This window comes from Lepus europaeus, chromosome 1 (assembly GCF_033115175.1).
Source record: "Lepus europaeus isolate LE1 chromosome 1, mLepTim1.pri, whole genome shotgun sequence".
Taxonomy (NCBI): Eukaryota; Metazoa; Chordata; class Mammalia; order Lagomorpha; family Leporidae; genus Lepus; species Lepus europaeus.
In genome coordinates, this window is record NC_084827.1 from 168,209,216 (window position 1) to 168,222,988 (window position 13,773).

The window sequence follows — 13,773 nt, forward strand, 5'->3', positions numbered from 1 at the left end:
TGCCCCACCACATGATATTCCTCTATAATGTCTGAAAGGCATCAAGGGAAAAAGTGTCTGATAAAACATCAAATATCAAGATACTAACAAAACATTTTAAATATTTATTTATTTATAAGTCAGAGTTACACACAGAGAGAAGGGGAGGCAGAGAGAGAGAGAGAGAGAGAGAGAGAGAGAGATCTTCCATCCACTGTTCACTCCCCAAATGGCCACAGTGGCCGGAGCTGGGCCGATCTGAAGCCAGAAGCCAGGAGCTTCTTCCGGGTCTCCCACATGGGTTCAGGGGCCTAAAGACTTAGATGATTTTCCACTACTTTCCTAGGCCATAGCAGAGAGCTGGATCAGAACTGGAGCAGCCAGAAATCGAACTGGTACCCATATGAGATGATGGCACTGCAGGCGGCAGCTTTACCCACTATGACACAGCACCATCCCCAGAAATAAATGCTTTACAATAAAATGTCCTGAGAAGGGAAAATAGAATAGATATAGGTAGGTAGGTGGGTAGATAGATAGATATAGATATAGATTATAGATATATATATATTATAGAGATATAGATATATGGATATAAAGCAAATGAGATGGAAACTAACCATAGATACATACTGACTTTAGGCCTCCAGAAAAAAATTTGCTACTAGTTTTTAAAATAAATTATCTATAACGTAGAATCCATCTGAACACTTGCAGACAATTTGTCATTTTTGTTCCAGGGAAACTCCACTGGCTTCTCGGACCCTGGTTCTTCCTGCCCTTGGGAAGGTATCTATTCAAAGTCTAAGGGGCTGCCTACCCCTCCGACTGTCAAGAATAATGGTCTCAGTATAAAGAGCATTACATATAGTATCTAAATATTCAAGCTGGCATTACTTTTATCAGTATGCAACTAATATCCATACCATTCAAATAACAGTCATCTTTTTCTTCTATGGGGCAAAATAACTATAATTCTTACCTGTACTGATAAAAACACAAAAATAACTAATTTTGTAGAGTTAGAAAATTGTGGCATTTCAGAGGATTGCCAACTCATGGCATGGACTCCTCTGATAATGCCTAAGTTAAATTAGAAAAAAAAAATAACTGGGCCCAATTTTCACAGCTAACAATTCCTACCTACTCCTTTCCTGACAAGTTACAAAGATATGTGAGTTCTAAGCCTCCAGCACATCTCCTTGGGGCAATATGGAAAATTTAGGAAAGAAGGATATTGAAATCTTGATAAAGAATTTTATTTCCCACATTAATTTTAGTCTGAAATATTTAGAATAAGTCTTACTAAATTTGTGTTGATATCAAAATTATTATGTGAAAAAATAAATGGGGCCAGTGCTGGTATCCCATATGGGCGCCTGTTCTAGTCCCAGCTTCTCCTCTTCTGATCCAGCTCTCTGCTATGGCCTGGGAAAGCAGTAGATGATGGCACAAGTCCCTGGACCCCTGCACCCACTTGAGAGACCCGGATCATGCTCCTGGCTCCTGGATTTGGATTTGCTCAGCTCCTGCTGTTGCAGCCATCTGGGGAGTGAACAAACGGATGGAAGATCTCTCTTTCTCTGTCTTTATCTCTCTCTGTAACTCTGTCTTTCAAATAAATAAAATAAAAATTTTTAAAAAATAAATAAATGATATAGCTGAATTGTCTATCAGAGACTCAAAGTCAGTCTCTATTCTATTTCCCCTCTTTCTTCCATCCTTCTTTCTCTCATTCCCACTTTGTGCCAGGACATCATTACCTGGACACCAAAGAATGTATTTAATGCCAAAAAAAGTGATGATATTGTCAATTGCTACTAAATTGGAGGTCATTATTTATCTTAATAAGAGGCAGAGATTAAAGTCTGACTGAAAAAGTTCTGAGAATAGGAGGGAAAATTTGAAGAAGTACACAGATTCTTTGGAGCAATTTTTGTGCAAGGAGCAGAGACATGAAGCAGCAGGTGTATGGGAAATGGTGTGAGAAGAGTGCTTTTGTTTGCTTGTTTGGTTCTTTGGATGAGACTGCAGCCTATTTACATGTTGATAGGAATGATTCAATGAAGTGGAGAAACAAAATGAAGTGGTGCAACAAAGGGGAGGATTGCTGAAAACATCTCAAGTAAGCAAGAGGGCAGGATTGAGTACAAACATGGGTTAATAAAGACTGGAACCCATACCAGTCACCCAAACAAACAACAAGATTCAAGTGAGTGGGTCAAAGTTAGGATAAGAATCTGTAGATCTTCTTATTTTTTTTTTCCAGCAGCCAGATAATTACCAAAGAGTTGCAATGGTTGAGACACTGTTGGGTATTTTTGGACAGAAGACAAGGTATGATGTCATTGTTGAAGGAGGAAGAAATTGAAGGGAGTAGGTCCAGCATCCTGGGTCACTTTAGGACATTGAGCATGAATTTAAAAAAAAAAATCATCTCTTGCCTCTGTTATGTTCATTCGTGTGAGAAAAGGCAAGAGTGGGTGGATAATTGTGCCTCACTGGAGTTGTTGTTCAGCAAACAGAAACCTGAGAGACAGAAGAGAGTTAGTAGTTTCAGGGACTAACCATGAAATTCGTGCTTGAATAGGTAGGTGGTAAAGAATAAAGCAGGGAAGAGGAAGTGGGAAGATGGTAGAATATATAGATTATATTTTTCTAGTGGGTGAAAGGATTGTTGAAACTTAGATACTAGAGGAAGTATCCTGGGAATTTAGAATGTGATTTGTTAGAGTGGAATGTTTGGAACGGAGATTTATTAACAGTTCTTAACAAGGAAAAGATCAATGAATTTACCATTAGTGAGGAGCTGATAGAGGATGAAGTCTGGGGTAGTGGAAATCAACAAATACTAAGACAGAAGCAATACTAGAAGTTGTGACAGTGAGCAGGAGCTACTAACTTTAATGACTGAGGGGAAATGACCTCGGTCAGTAAAGACCACAACAGCAAGGGGTAGTGATGATGGCATCGTACTCATAATTGGATATTTTTTCTGGAGGAGAGAAGAAGAAATGTGCCGTTAAGCAGGAACAAGGAAAAGGTTACAGTGGAAGCAGCAGGCTTAGGGGAGAGTAGGCTTCGATGTGGGGGAGAGGTTGAAGAAAGTCTTCACAGAAGAGATTGAAGATGTTGAGTATTTTGTTTATGGCTGACCATTAGTATCAGAGGGAATAGTGAAAAAGGTTATGGGGGGTGTAAGAAAGAAAAGAGTCCAGATTCAGAATGGTGGAATATAAAGGTTAAAGAGGCTTGAGTTTGTAAGATGAGGAATGGCTTTTTACAAAAGTAATAAGTAGTAGTCTTATTACAAAAGGCACTGTAAGATGAATCTCAATTGTCCCTAAGGCAAGTAAGGTGAGAGACTGAATGACAAGAAAAGGGAAGGCTTGGTAGGTGGAGGTCTGGTCAAGAACATACAGAGTGAAAGGCTCCCATCTGATTCCTCTGGGTGGGGACATGAAGTGTTATAAGAGAAAAATGTTCACACACTGGCAATTTCCTTCCTTCTTTCAGCTGTAACCCTGAAGAAGGCTTCTGCTTATACATGGCATGAGCTACCCCTGATGAAGGAGGCCCCTGGGAAGGGAGAGTGGTAATGTTGCCCAAATTCCAATTGATCCAGCTTCCACATTCTTGAATGGTACTTGCAGCTTAACTTCATTTACTACAGTGAGACATATTAAAGCACATATTTATAAAAACATGTTGGATAGTAAGTAAGTCTCATGAGTCAATAGCAGGGGATACGGTGATACTACAAAAAGGCAAGGATGTTTATGACTGATGTCGGAAAGAGTATGGGCTAATAATATGTACTCTAAATTTAAATAACGACTCTGATGCCTGAAATCTCTCAATTAGAAAACCACAGGGGGGCTGGTGCTATGGCATAGTGAGTAGGGCCACTGCCTGCCATGCCAGCATCCCATATGGGTGCCAGTTCAAATCCAAGCTGCTCCACTTCCAATCCAAACTCCTGGATCCTGGCTTTGGATGGGCGCAGTTCTGCCCTTTGTGGCCAATACAGAGTGAACCAGTGGATAAAGGACCTCTCTCTCTCTCTTTCTCTCTGCCTCTCCTTCTTTCTCTCTGTAACTCTGGCTTTCAAATAAGTAAATAAATCTTAAAAGAAAAAAATCAAAAAATCAAAGCATTTGAAGCCTGGGGCTTTTGGCAAAAAGCAGCATGTTATATGTGGTAGATAGGATAGGGTTTACACCCCAGAGATTTGTGTATAAATCCCACACTGAAACTTAATCAGCTGTATTGTGTCAGTTAATTTGGTCTCATTGCCTAACCTCACAATGATGGCAGATACCTGTTGAGTGGAGATCCATGTGCCATGTTTTAATTTCTGGTTAGAGCCATCTTAGAAATAATCACACAGTTGGCTTACAATCCAAGAAGCAACTTACTGCAGGACACAGAAAATTATAGTGTACTCAGTGGACAGGACATATATTAAAACACTTGCAAAACTTGGCTTATAAATACGTGCCCTAGGGGTTGACATTGTGGCAAAGTGGGTTAAACCATCATTTGAGATTCCTACATCCCATATCATAGTGCCAGTTCAAATACCAGCTACTCCACTTCTTATCCCAGGTTAATGCACATGGGAAGCACCAGCTGATGGCTCAAGTACTTGAGTCCCTGCCACCCACATGGGAGACCTGGAAGGAGTTACTACCTCCTGGCTTCAGTCTGGCCCATCTCTGGCCGCTTTGGCCATTTAGGAAGTGAATCAGCAGATGGATGACCTCTCTGTCTCACTCTGAACAGAATACCCTGGACATTGAGCCAGAAAAATATCTAGATTTTTTTTTTGAAGGAGCCCCAATTTGTTCCCAGGCTACCCCTAATGTGTGGCTCAATGCATGTCAAAACATCAGACTCACAGGGAAGAGTTCCAGTTCTTCGTGTGTTAAAGTTCCACTCCACAAGTTCCATTCCACCACTAACCAACTGTACAACCACAGCAGCTTATCTCACCCTCTCTGAATGTCCAAAAGTACAAATAGCTTCACTCTCAGAAGGCTATAGGGAGGGAAAGCCCCTTCTGCAGAGCAGATACTCCATAATGTCCAATTCAGAGGACTGCCTTGTGAAAGCATTCCAGAGTAAAGACCACAAATTAAAAATATGGTAGATATAATCATCTCTAAGGTTGCTTCTACATACAACTTCTAAATTCCACAAAACTGAATTATAATTGTGCAAAAAAGATTCTAGGAAACATTATAAAGTAAGAAAATCTACATTCAGTGTCTTCTCCAATACATCCAGGTCTTCCCACTGATTTGTAACAGTTCAATAAGCATCACCATCACACACACACACACACACACACACACCTTCCTTGGAAATGACCTATACTGAGATCTAATGAGTTTCTCACCATCCACCACTAATACCCCATTCCTAAGTGAAAAGGGTACATCCCAGAAAAGCAGTATAGTGATTCTGGCAACTCATAAGGCTGATTTTGAGAAATTATTTAATCTGAGTTTTATTTTCCATGGTGAAAGAGAAAAGGTGGAAAGAGACCCTTGAGAGTGATATAATATAGGCTAAATGAAGTAAACTGTTAGCATAGCAACTGGTGCACAGTAAACACTCAATAAATAACTTCTATTTATTTTCTTATTTGTTTATGACCATTATTGTTTAGTTGCTCTGCGTGTTTTTTTATACTGATGGTTTTTATACTTGATCTTAGCCAAAAGGCCAAGAAGCGATTATACTGATGGTTTTGTTGTTGATGCTTTCTTTTGACATTAGGTATAGAGGTCACCTTATTGAAGTGCTACACAAATGCAATTATGCTCTGCCTGGAGCAGGAGAAAGGACCCCTGATCTCTTTCCACTGTGACTGACCATTCACTTATAAAACAATCAATTTGGGGTCGTTTGGCCTCTCTCCAACTACACAAAAGAGGCAGCAATGGTGACTTGTGGGGACAAGGGTGATTTGGGAATAGGGTTGCTTCCAAGTGTGTAGTCATTTCTGACCACCATGTATACAAACTTTTCTCTTTTTTTATATTTTAATGCAGGATATGGGTATGACAAACTTAGGTGTCTTTATTTATACAAATCAAGGGTTAAATATACAAATATTATGCCAAAAGATATATTTTGTAAATCATATATGTGAGAAAAGCCATGGGTAAACATAATGAGTAGACTGTTAGATGAGAGTGCCTTCTACAAGCATAGGGTGTGATCACAGAGTTAAAGTTCTGATTTCTTACCTGGATTGGTTGTGGAAGGTAACAATATTTGCCTTTTGCTCCATGCTGCTCACTCCATAGCCATTGTCTGACTTTTCAGAATGAAGAGTCCAAAGGTGTCCAGAAATAACATTTATTAATCAACAATTAAACACACAATAGAAAAGGCCTTATAAATAAAACTATATATTTAGAATGCTTTATTTCTTTTGTGCCAGTACTCCACAAAACACTACAGACAGTAACAAAATAATTCAATAAATATTAAAAACTTTCAAGAGAATTATAGGACACTCTTTTTCATATGAGAGCATCAACAATGCCACAGCCATTAGACACACTATTAAACACCATCATGAATTATCTTTCTTAATAAGGGACATAATAATTTTTATCCATGAATCATAACATTTACACATATCCATACACAAGAGAACAGCTCAGAGTAAGTAAAGCAGACTCTCCAGTGACTGGAATCATCTGCTTGTACATCATTTAAAGATATTACAGTGTTAACAGGATAGAAGTCAACACACTAAAGAGAAATGGTTGGGATGGGAGGGGTGAAATTAGGGCCATTAATGAAAGCTGCTTACATATTTTCCATTGCTCTCTTAGTGATGTGCTCTTTTCCCTTTTCTGCCTTCTCTTGGTTGAGGTATTCCAGCACTTTCATTAACAGATCTTCATCCAAGTACTGCCTAGGTGGGGTGTCATCATTCTGTGGGGGCCCTGCAGGGAACCTTTTGCTAACTGGAGCCACTTTATCAGTCTCCTGAGAGCTGCCTTGATTCAAATGCTCTTTTATGGCCTGCTCAATTTGATCCTCTTCCTGGATGTCATCTTCAGATGAGCCTTGATTGGGAATTCGCTTCATCTGGTTTGAATTCATGATCTCAGGGTATTTAATTAGCATCCTGGCCAAGTACTCTCCTAAATCTTGATCCTTGTCATTCAAGTTCTCATAAGCTGCTTGTCTGTTTTCAGCATCTGGCCCCCAGGCAGCTTTGGGAATCGGGTTCACTCTAGACCTTCCAGGACCATAGGGAAGGCTTGACAGGACCTTCTCTCGATTATATTGATTGGGAAAATATGGAGGTTTCTGATTTGCTGGACTCTCCACACCCAAAAGATTTAAAATGTCCTCAACACTGAGTCCATCTGGTAGGGTCTCTGTCACAGCACGACCAGGAGTTTTGGGGTAGCCACTCTTGGAGAGCATCTTAGTTTGGAACACATCTGGGTGGTCTAAGTCAGCCTCCGAGATGTCATCCAGGTCAATGGGCAGTTCCAGCTCCTGCTCTGGTTCCACCAACCCATTTGGCTTTTCCCCAGTTTTGAGCATGTCAATTAAATCTTCAGGGGGTATCTGCAAATTTCTTGAGATTTCAATCAGCTGATAAATGGACTGAGAATCAAGTGGTTTCTCAAAAAGCCTGGTCGCTCTTTCCCCATTCTGCCCATTCTGTGACCTCCCACTTCCTGCAGCAGTCACTAACCTTTTCAGATAGGCAATTACTTTGGAGACATCATCTGAGAGCTGATCTTTCCCCTCTTTCTGGAGATCTTCATCCTGCAACCCCAGCTTCACTGAACGTTTCATTTCATCATTGATTTGTTCATTTTTTTCTATGTTCTCTCTGCTATCTCTCACCTCTTCCTGGGCTTGACTCTCTGATTTGTCCTCTACTGGGCTCCAGTCTTCTCCCCCAACCACATCTTCATAGGCGATGTTATTGGCCTTGTAGATATCATCTTCATCATCTGTGTAAAGTTTCTGATCCTCGTCAACCCTTTCACGCTTCTGGGTGTTGGGTCCTGTCAGTTTCCCCAGCTCTTGGAAGACAGATTCCAATGTAGCAAGACTTTGAGGTGTATACTGTTCCTCTACTATTTCATTTGTGCGTTTGAATGGGTTGTCCCTGGAATTCTCTTCATACATAGGAGGGAATCGCATGTGCTTAAGTTTCCTCTCTGGCCATTGTTGTGTCTCATAATCATCAGGCGTGTCCACTGGAAAGCTCTTTTCTGAATTCAAAGCATAAAGCTTGTTTTCTTTTGGTGCAGACTGAGGTTCATTTTCAGCCTGTCTCAAAGCTTCCAGTATTATCCTCATCCACTCATCTTCACTCAGTGAATCCCTAGAACTTTCTGGTAAGTGACTTTCATCACCATTTTCTTTGGGCTGAAGGAGAGCAGGTACACCTTGATAGGGATTATAGTCTGGGCTGCTTTCTTCTTTGTGAGCTTGTTGCCGGAGTTTTTCTATGTACTCCAAAGCCCTGATCATTTCCGGACTGGGAAACCTTTGGACATTTTCCAATCGGAGTTCTGGTTCTTTCTGAAGCAGTTGGTTTCGCTGAAAAGAAGCTGCTTCAGCTCCACAGGTGAGGAAAATGAGAAATATAAGAGATACAGTTGCTCCAAGTCGGTGGGTCTTAACGTCAGCCATGTTTTAAAGGTGTCCTTAAAGCACAGAAAACATGAGTTAACACAAATGAAACAGATTAGAAGACTCTATAGCAAAGGAAAGATTTGACTATTAAAGGAAAAAAAATACACAGCAGAGATAATTTACTTTAAACTTAAGAGTGCTCTTAAATCCATGAATATTTCCTACATAATCCCCACAAGTTAACTACAGGAATCCCTAACAAAATTGTTACTTACTTGCATCAAAGTTGGACAAAATACTCTTGCTTAATATAATAATAAGATCATTGATATAAGGTTTCTCAAGTTTTGCTTATTTACTTCCAACACTTATAGTTTGGGTTATAAAACATGTTGTTTCTTTTTAATAGAGGCAAAATAACTTGCCAAAATGAATTTAGATTATCCTACATTGCATTCTTGTTGAAATCATTGACAGCATAATATGTTGGCTTAAAGCATGAACATACACACAGACACAGACACACACACACACACACACAAATTATGTCCTTAAGATTGTATCAATAAACATGTGGTTTGTTTCTGAAATTATTCATTTAATTTTGTTGGAGAAGAACAGCAACCATGACATTCCTACATAGATAATATAATAGGACATTACATCAACCACATTAAATAGTTAATGTCAATTATTTAAAATTACAATGTAGTTCATTCCTAGTCATACATATTTCCCAGAAATAACTTCTTGTCACTCTGAAACAAATGCAGCCACCAATTAAAAACCTACAAAATACAGGCCTTCTCCGATCCCAGCTAGTAAGCTAAACCAATGAAGTTTGTTCTTGTGTAAGCATAGTAAAATCACAATTCAAAGTATTTTAAAATCTCTGTGCTCATTACTACTTCTAATAATTTTATTATGACTGTCATAAAAATACAGTTATGATTATATTTCTCATCAGTGCTGAAGAGTTTATAGTAAATAATAACAGATGATACAGAGAGAACATAAGTTTACTTAACTAGTCTATTTCCAAAATTGTGAATATTCAGATTCAGAATGTCTTGTGTCTGCGTCTATTTTTGTATGGATCTGTGAAATCTTAAATGACTCATTCTGTTAGAAAATCTTAAAATAACCACTGTATAACTCCCAATTTAGATAAACACAATGTGTTGAATCCTTCCCACTAAAAATCTTAATTCATTTTTTTTCTATAATGTTTTAAAATCTTGCACATGAACTAGCAAGAGGATTGGCTTTTATGTGTCTTATATTTGGCATTGCTAACATTGAAAAAAATATTTTTAACACTTGCAATTTTGTTGTAAGTAAAATGAATGCAAAGAAAATTTACATGTTTGCTCATGATATCTTTATAGGATCATAGTTTCGTGATAGATTAGCTAAGTTATATGGTTACAATTTTCTATTAGCTTAGACTTCAATTACACAAAATATAATCTATTAGATTATATTGGTGATTAAGTAATATTTCTAGTTTTTAGAGCTTAAAATGATTATATTTGTAAAAACTGCTTTAGCCTGGATATATATACATATACATATGATATATATATATATATGTACTAAAAACTTTCCCATTAACTAGATTAACTTAGTGAAAGAAAAATCTCAAAAGATATTTCAGAGGAAATTTCAAAAATATTTTCTATAAGCAATCTGATTCATAAAATTCTTAGGTTTAAATAAAAGTTCATTTTATATTCTTTGTCTTATTTCAGGATTTATTTAGCTTTGGTAATTTTCAATATGGGCATTTGAAATACTAATCTTAAAAACCTTGCTGAACTTATTTTCTTTGAATCCATTTTCTTGAAGTATTCTTAACACCTAGGTTGTATGCTTTTCTTTAAAATCATTGTCTTGGATATGTTAACTGCCTTTGAGCTAGACTCAAAAGATTTCTTTCCCAGGTTGCAGTTCTTTTAAGTAATGAAGATGGATTCAACAGCTCTAATACCTTAGAAAGAGTTCAGTTTAAAATTTGATTTTCTGAAATCCAAATAATAAAAATTACGTTTCTCCTTTGGGAATTATCAGTGCTAAGACCTCTTAAGTTAAAATATGTTTTCCATTTAAATCAAATGAGGATTGACTCTGGAGCATTGGATGTATCTAATTTAATTTGCTAGGAGATTTAAAAAAAAAGAAATATGTGTCTCATCATAATCTTTAGCAAAATATTGCAAACATCCTTCAATCAGTACATAATAATAACTGTAATAATCTATATAATTAGTCAAAGTTATTATTTCTCTGTAACTAATGCTCATATACAACCTATAACCCAAGAAAATATTTCACTCTGGAAAAAGGAAGAAGTCTATGTTTAGATTCATTCTAAACTATTTTCCTGGAACTAAAATTAAGAGATAATAATGTAAAACCATTTCATAGTATATCAACTCAGGAAATAATTTATACAATTAGTTCATTTGGAACTCTTATAAGGTAAATATCAAAGAAAACAACTAGTTCCAGAATTGGTTGTCTCTGTGACTAATGTGTTTAACAGCCTTTGAATCATTGGAAACCTACTGCTGAGAATATTAAGCACATAAATTATATCCCTGGCTTTGTATCTTGTTTTTAGAAGAAGAAACAATACATTAAGGAAAGAAAACAAAACAGCACGTTTCGTTAACTTTACATTAATATATGTATTGACACTAAAATCCTTAACTTTCTCATGGTTCTTACATGTGGCTGTCTAAATAACGTTCTAGTTGATAAATACCCAATGGCAAGTAGTATAAACCATAGATTCAGTCACATGCGTACACATACATTGAATCTCACATTGGCTGAACAGCAGCAGGTTGCTACTCAGTTATTCATCAATATAAGCTTACCAAAAGACGTCCTTCCCCTTTTTCAGCTAGGAATTAAGGGGAGAATACGCAATTTAGAACTTTCCAGTAAGTCGAAAATAAAAGCTGGCTTACCTTGATTTTTTATTTCAGAGAAGATCCGAAGCATGTTCTGGTCCTTGGCGTGAGCGTCTCGGGCCGTTTCAGCACCCGGACAGCTCCCGAGCTTATAGGGAGCCGCCGCGCCTGACTCCGCACTGCCACACTGACGTCACCGGCCTCAGCCACAAACCCCAGCAGAAGCGAGCTTTTTCAAAGAATCCGAGAGAAAAATAATCACTCGATATATATTTTTTTTAAAGTGCTGCATGCTTACGCCACCTGTCTTTTTGTGACAACAATTGCAGTTTTCTTTCATCGAAACCTTTTGGAGGCTTGAAATAAAATGTTCGCCACAATTTCCCTTAAAAAGAAAATTGTCAGACAGACGTGGCTAATTGTAAAGACCATTTCACGGGTGCTATAACACCTTGTTATAGAGGTTTCTCATCGCCACCGCGGTGATAAGAAAGCTTCGCAGACAAGGACTATTGTGTCTTCATTGCTCACAAGGAAATTACATTGCCAGTTCTGGTAAACCCAAGATGAATAGAGTACACATTACGGATACGAAAGGCTATATTTCGTATCTTGGCCACAGGCAGCATTCTTTTCAAAATCGCACTTATTTGAACAAAAAAGAGAGCTGTCTCTTAGAGAGTCATTTCTAATAGCTTCAATGTAGTTTTTGAAATGCATGTTGATAAGGTTTCAAGTTCAGTAGTTGATAATTCTGTAAGAATCCATTGTTACCTTGTACAACATCTGATCTCCAAAAAGTAAGCTCAGAAATTGAAAGCTCATGGAAATATCTATAACATTAATTACTAATGTTAATACTAATCTAGTAATAAAGAAGCAAATCCTTTGAGAAAAATATGGGAAAATATGACACATATGTAATTGTGTCATATTTGCAATTCATTTGCAATTGAGAGAAAGTTACACTGTAAATATTTTTCTTCTCTTGAATCAAATGAGTTAAATGCCTTCAACAAATGTGACCAATCTAGGGAATAACACAGTAGTTAACTTCCAACCTCTCAGATTTATAATTCATAATCATAGCTGTGCTTTGCCAGGCAGCCTGATTATATATCTTAATAATTTATGTAGGTCTAAATTTTCAACTTCATTTTATTAAAGATAGGAGTTCTCTGAAAAAAAATTCTATGTTGAAGTATACTTTAAGTATATAAAGTAATCTTACTATAGAAAGAAGTCCCTTATGCCTCTGCTAAATGGATAAACATTAGTCACTGATTTATCCATTCGGTAGGCTGTCATACCTACCAAATGACAGATACATTACTAACTGCCAGTGATATAAAAAAAGAATGGTCTTTTTACTTTAAGAATCCTTGAGTCTAATGAGAATGACAAACAGATTATTTTGATACAAACTGGGAAGCCCTAAGAGAGTTTAGTCAGATGATTCAGCCCACAAATTCTGGAGTGGGGGTACCTCAGAGAAGAGATCTGAGGCAACATTTCTCATTCCACATTTCTTAAAATTATCTCTAACCATACTTAATAAAGCACAACACCTTAAAAGAAACAGAGAATAGTTAAAATATGAAAAAAGTTATCTTGCGAAAAATGATCCTTGATTCTCCCTATTTGATGTCCTGGTGAAGATACTACGTTTTCCTAAATGACTGGGAAGTCATCTTCTCTGGACTGACATGGAATTCAGACAGACTGGGCCTGGAGTCACCTGGTCAATTCATCTGATACATTTATGCTTCATAATGGGTATTTAGAGTGTTGGCAAATACTGGGTTGAAAATACCTATGTAAACATGTCCTAATTATCAAGCACTGTCTTAATGGCATCAGCTCATTCACTGATATCCTTAGCTTTGCACTTAGAAGACTTTTTAAAAATCTTAACAAGGGGCCTAGCTAGCAGCTCTTAAGTTTGACCTCATTTCCTGTCCAGCACTTCTGCATGACCAGAACTAATCAGAGTCAGCACAGCCTTGGACAATTCTGCCCACTTATTCTTAAAGGGTTGAGTTGAACACAGGTCTCAAAACCCTCATATAAGGTGCTTTTCAACAAGCCAGTTCATCTATGTACCACTGAACACTTTGGCAAGGTCCAAAAGCTATAGTTCTTGAAGACCGCAAAGTCAGCCTCTTGCCAGGAAATGTCTTTTTATCATCCAAAAGACACAAAGTACAACACTTAATTGTTTTAGGAGTGAAATTTCAGGAGGCAG

The 13,773-nt window shown here is 37.5% G+C and overlaps 1 protein-coding gene across 1 annotated transcript; it reads right to left on the reverse strand.

The window, feature by feature from the left end:
• Positions 1-6,455: 6,455 nt before the first annotated feature.
• On the reverse strand, positions 6,456-11,645 carry SCG2 (secretogranin II). Its single transcript, XM_062202097.1, has 2 exons — positions 11,586-11,645; positions 6,456-8,681 (listed from the first exon to the last, which is right to left on the reverse strand). The coding sequence occupies exon 2, from the start codon at positions 8,665-8,667 to the stop codon at positions 6,808-6,810; it is 1,860 nt and encodes a 619-aa protein (XP_062058081.1). The 5' UTR covers positions 8,668-8,681; positions 11,586-11,645; the 3' UTR covers positions 6,456-6,807.
• Positions 11,646-13,773: the final 2,128 nt, after the last annotated feature.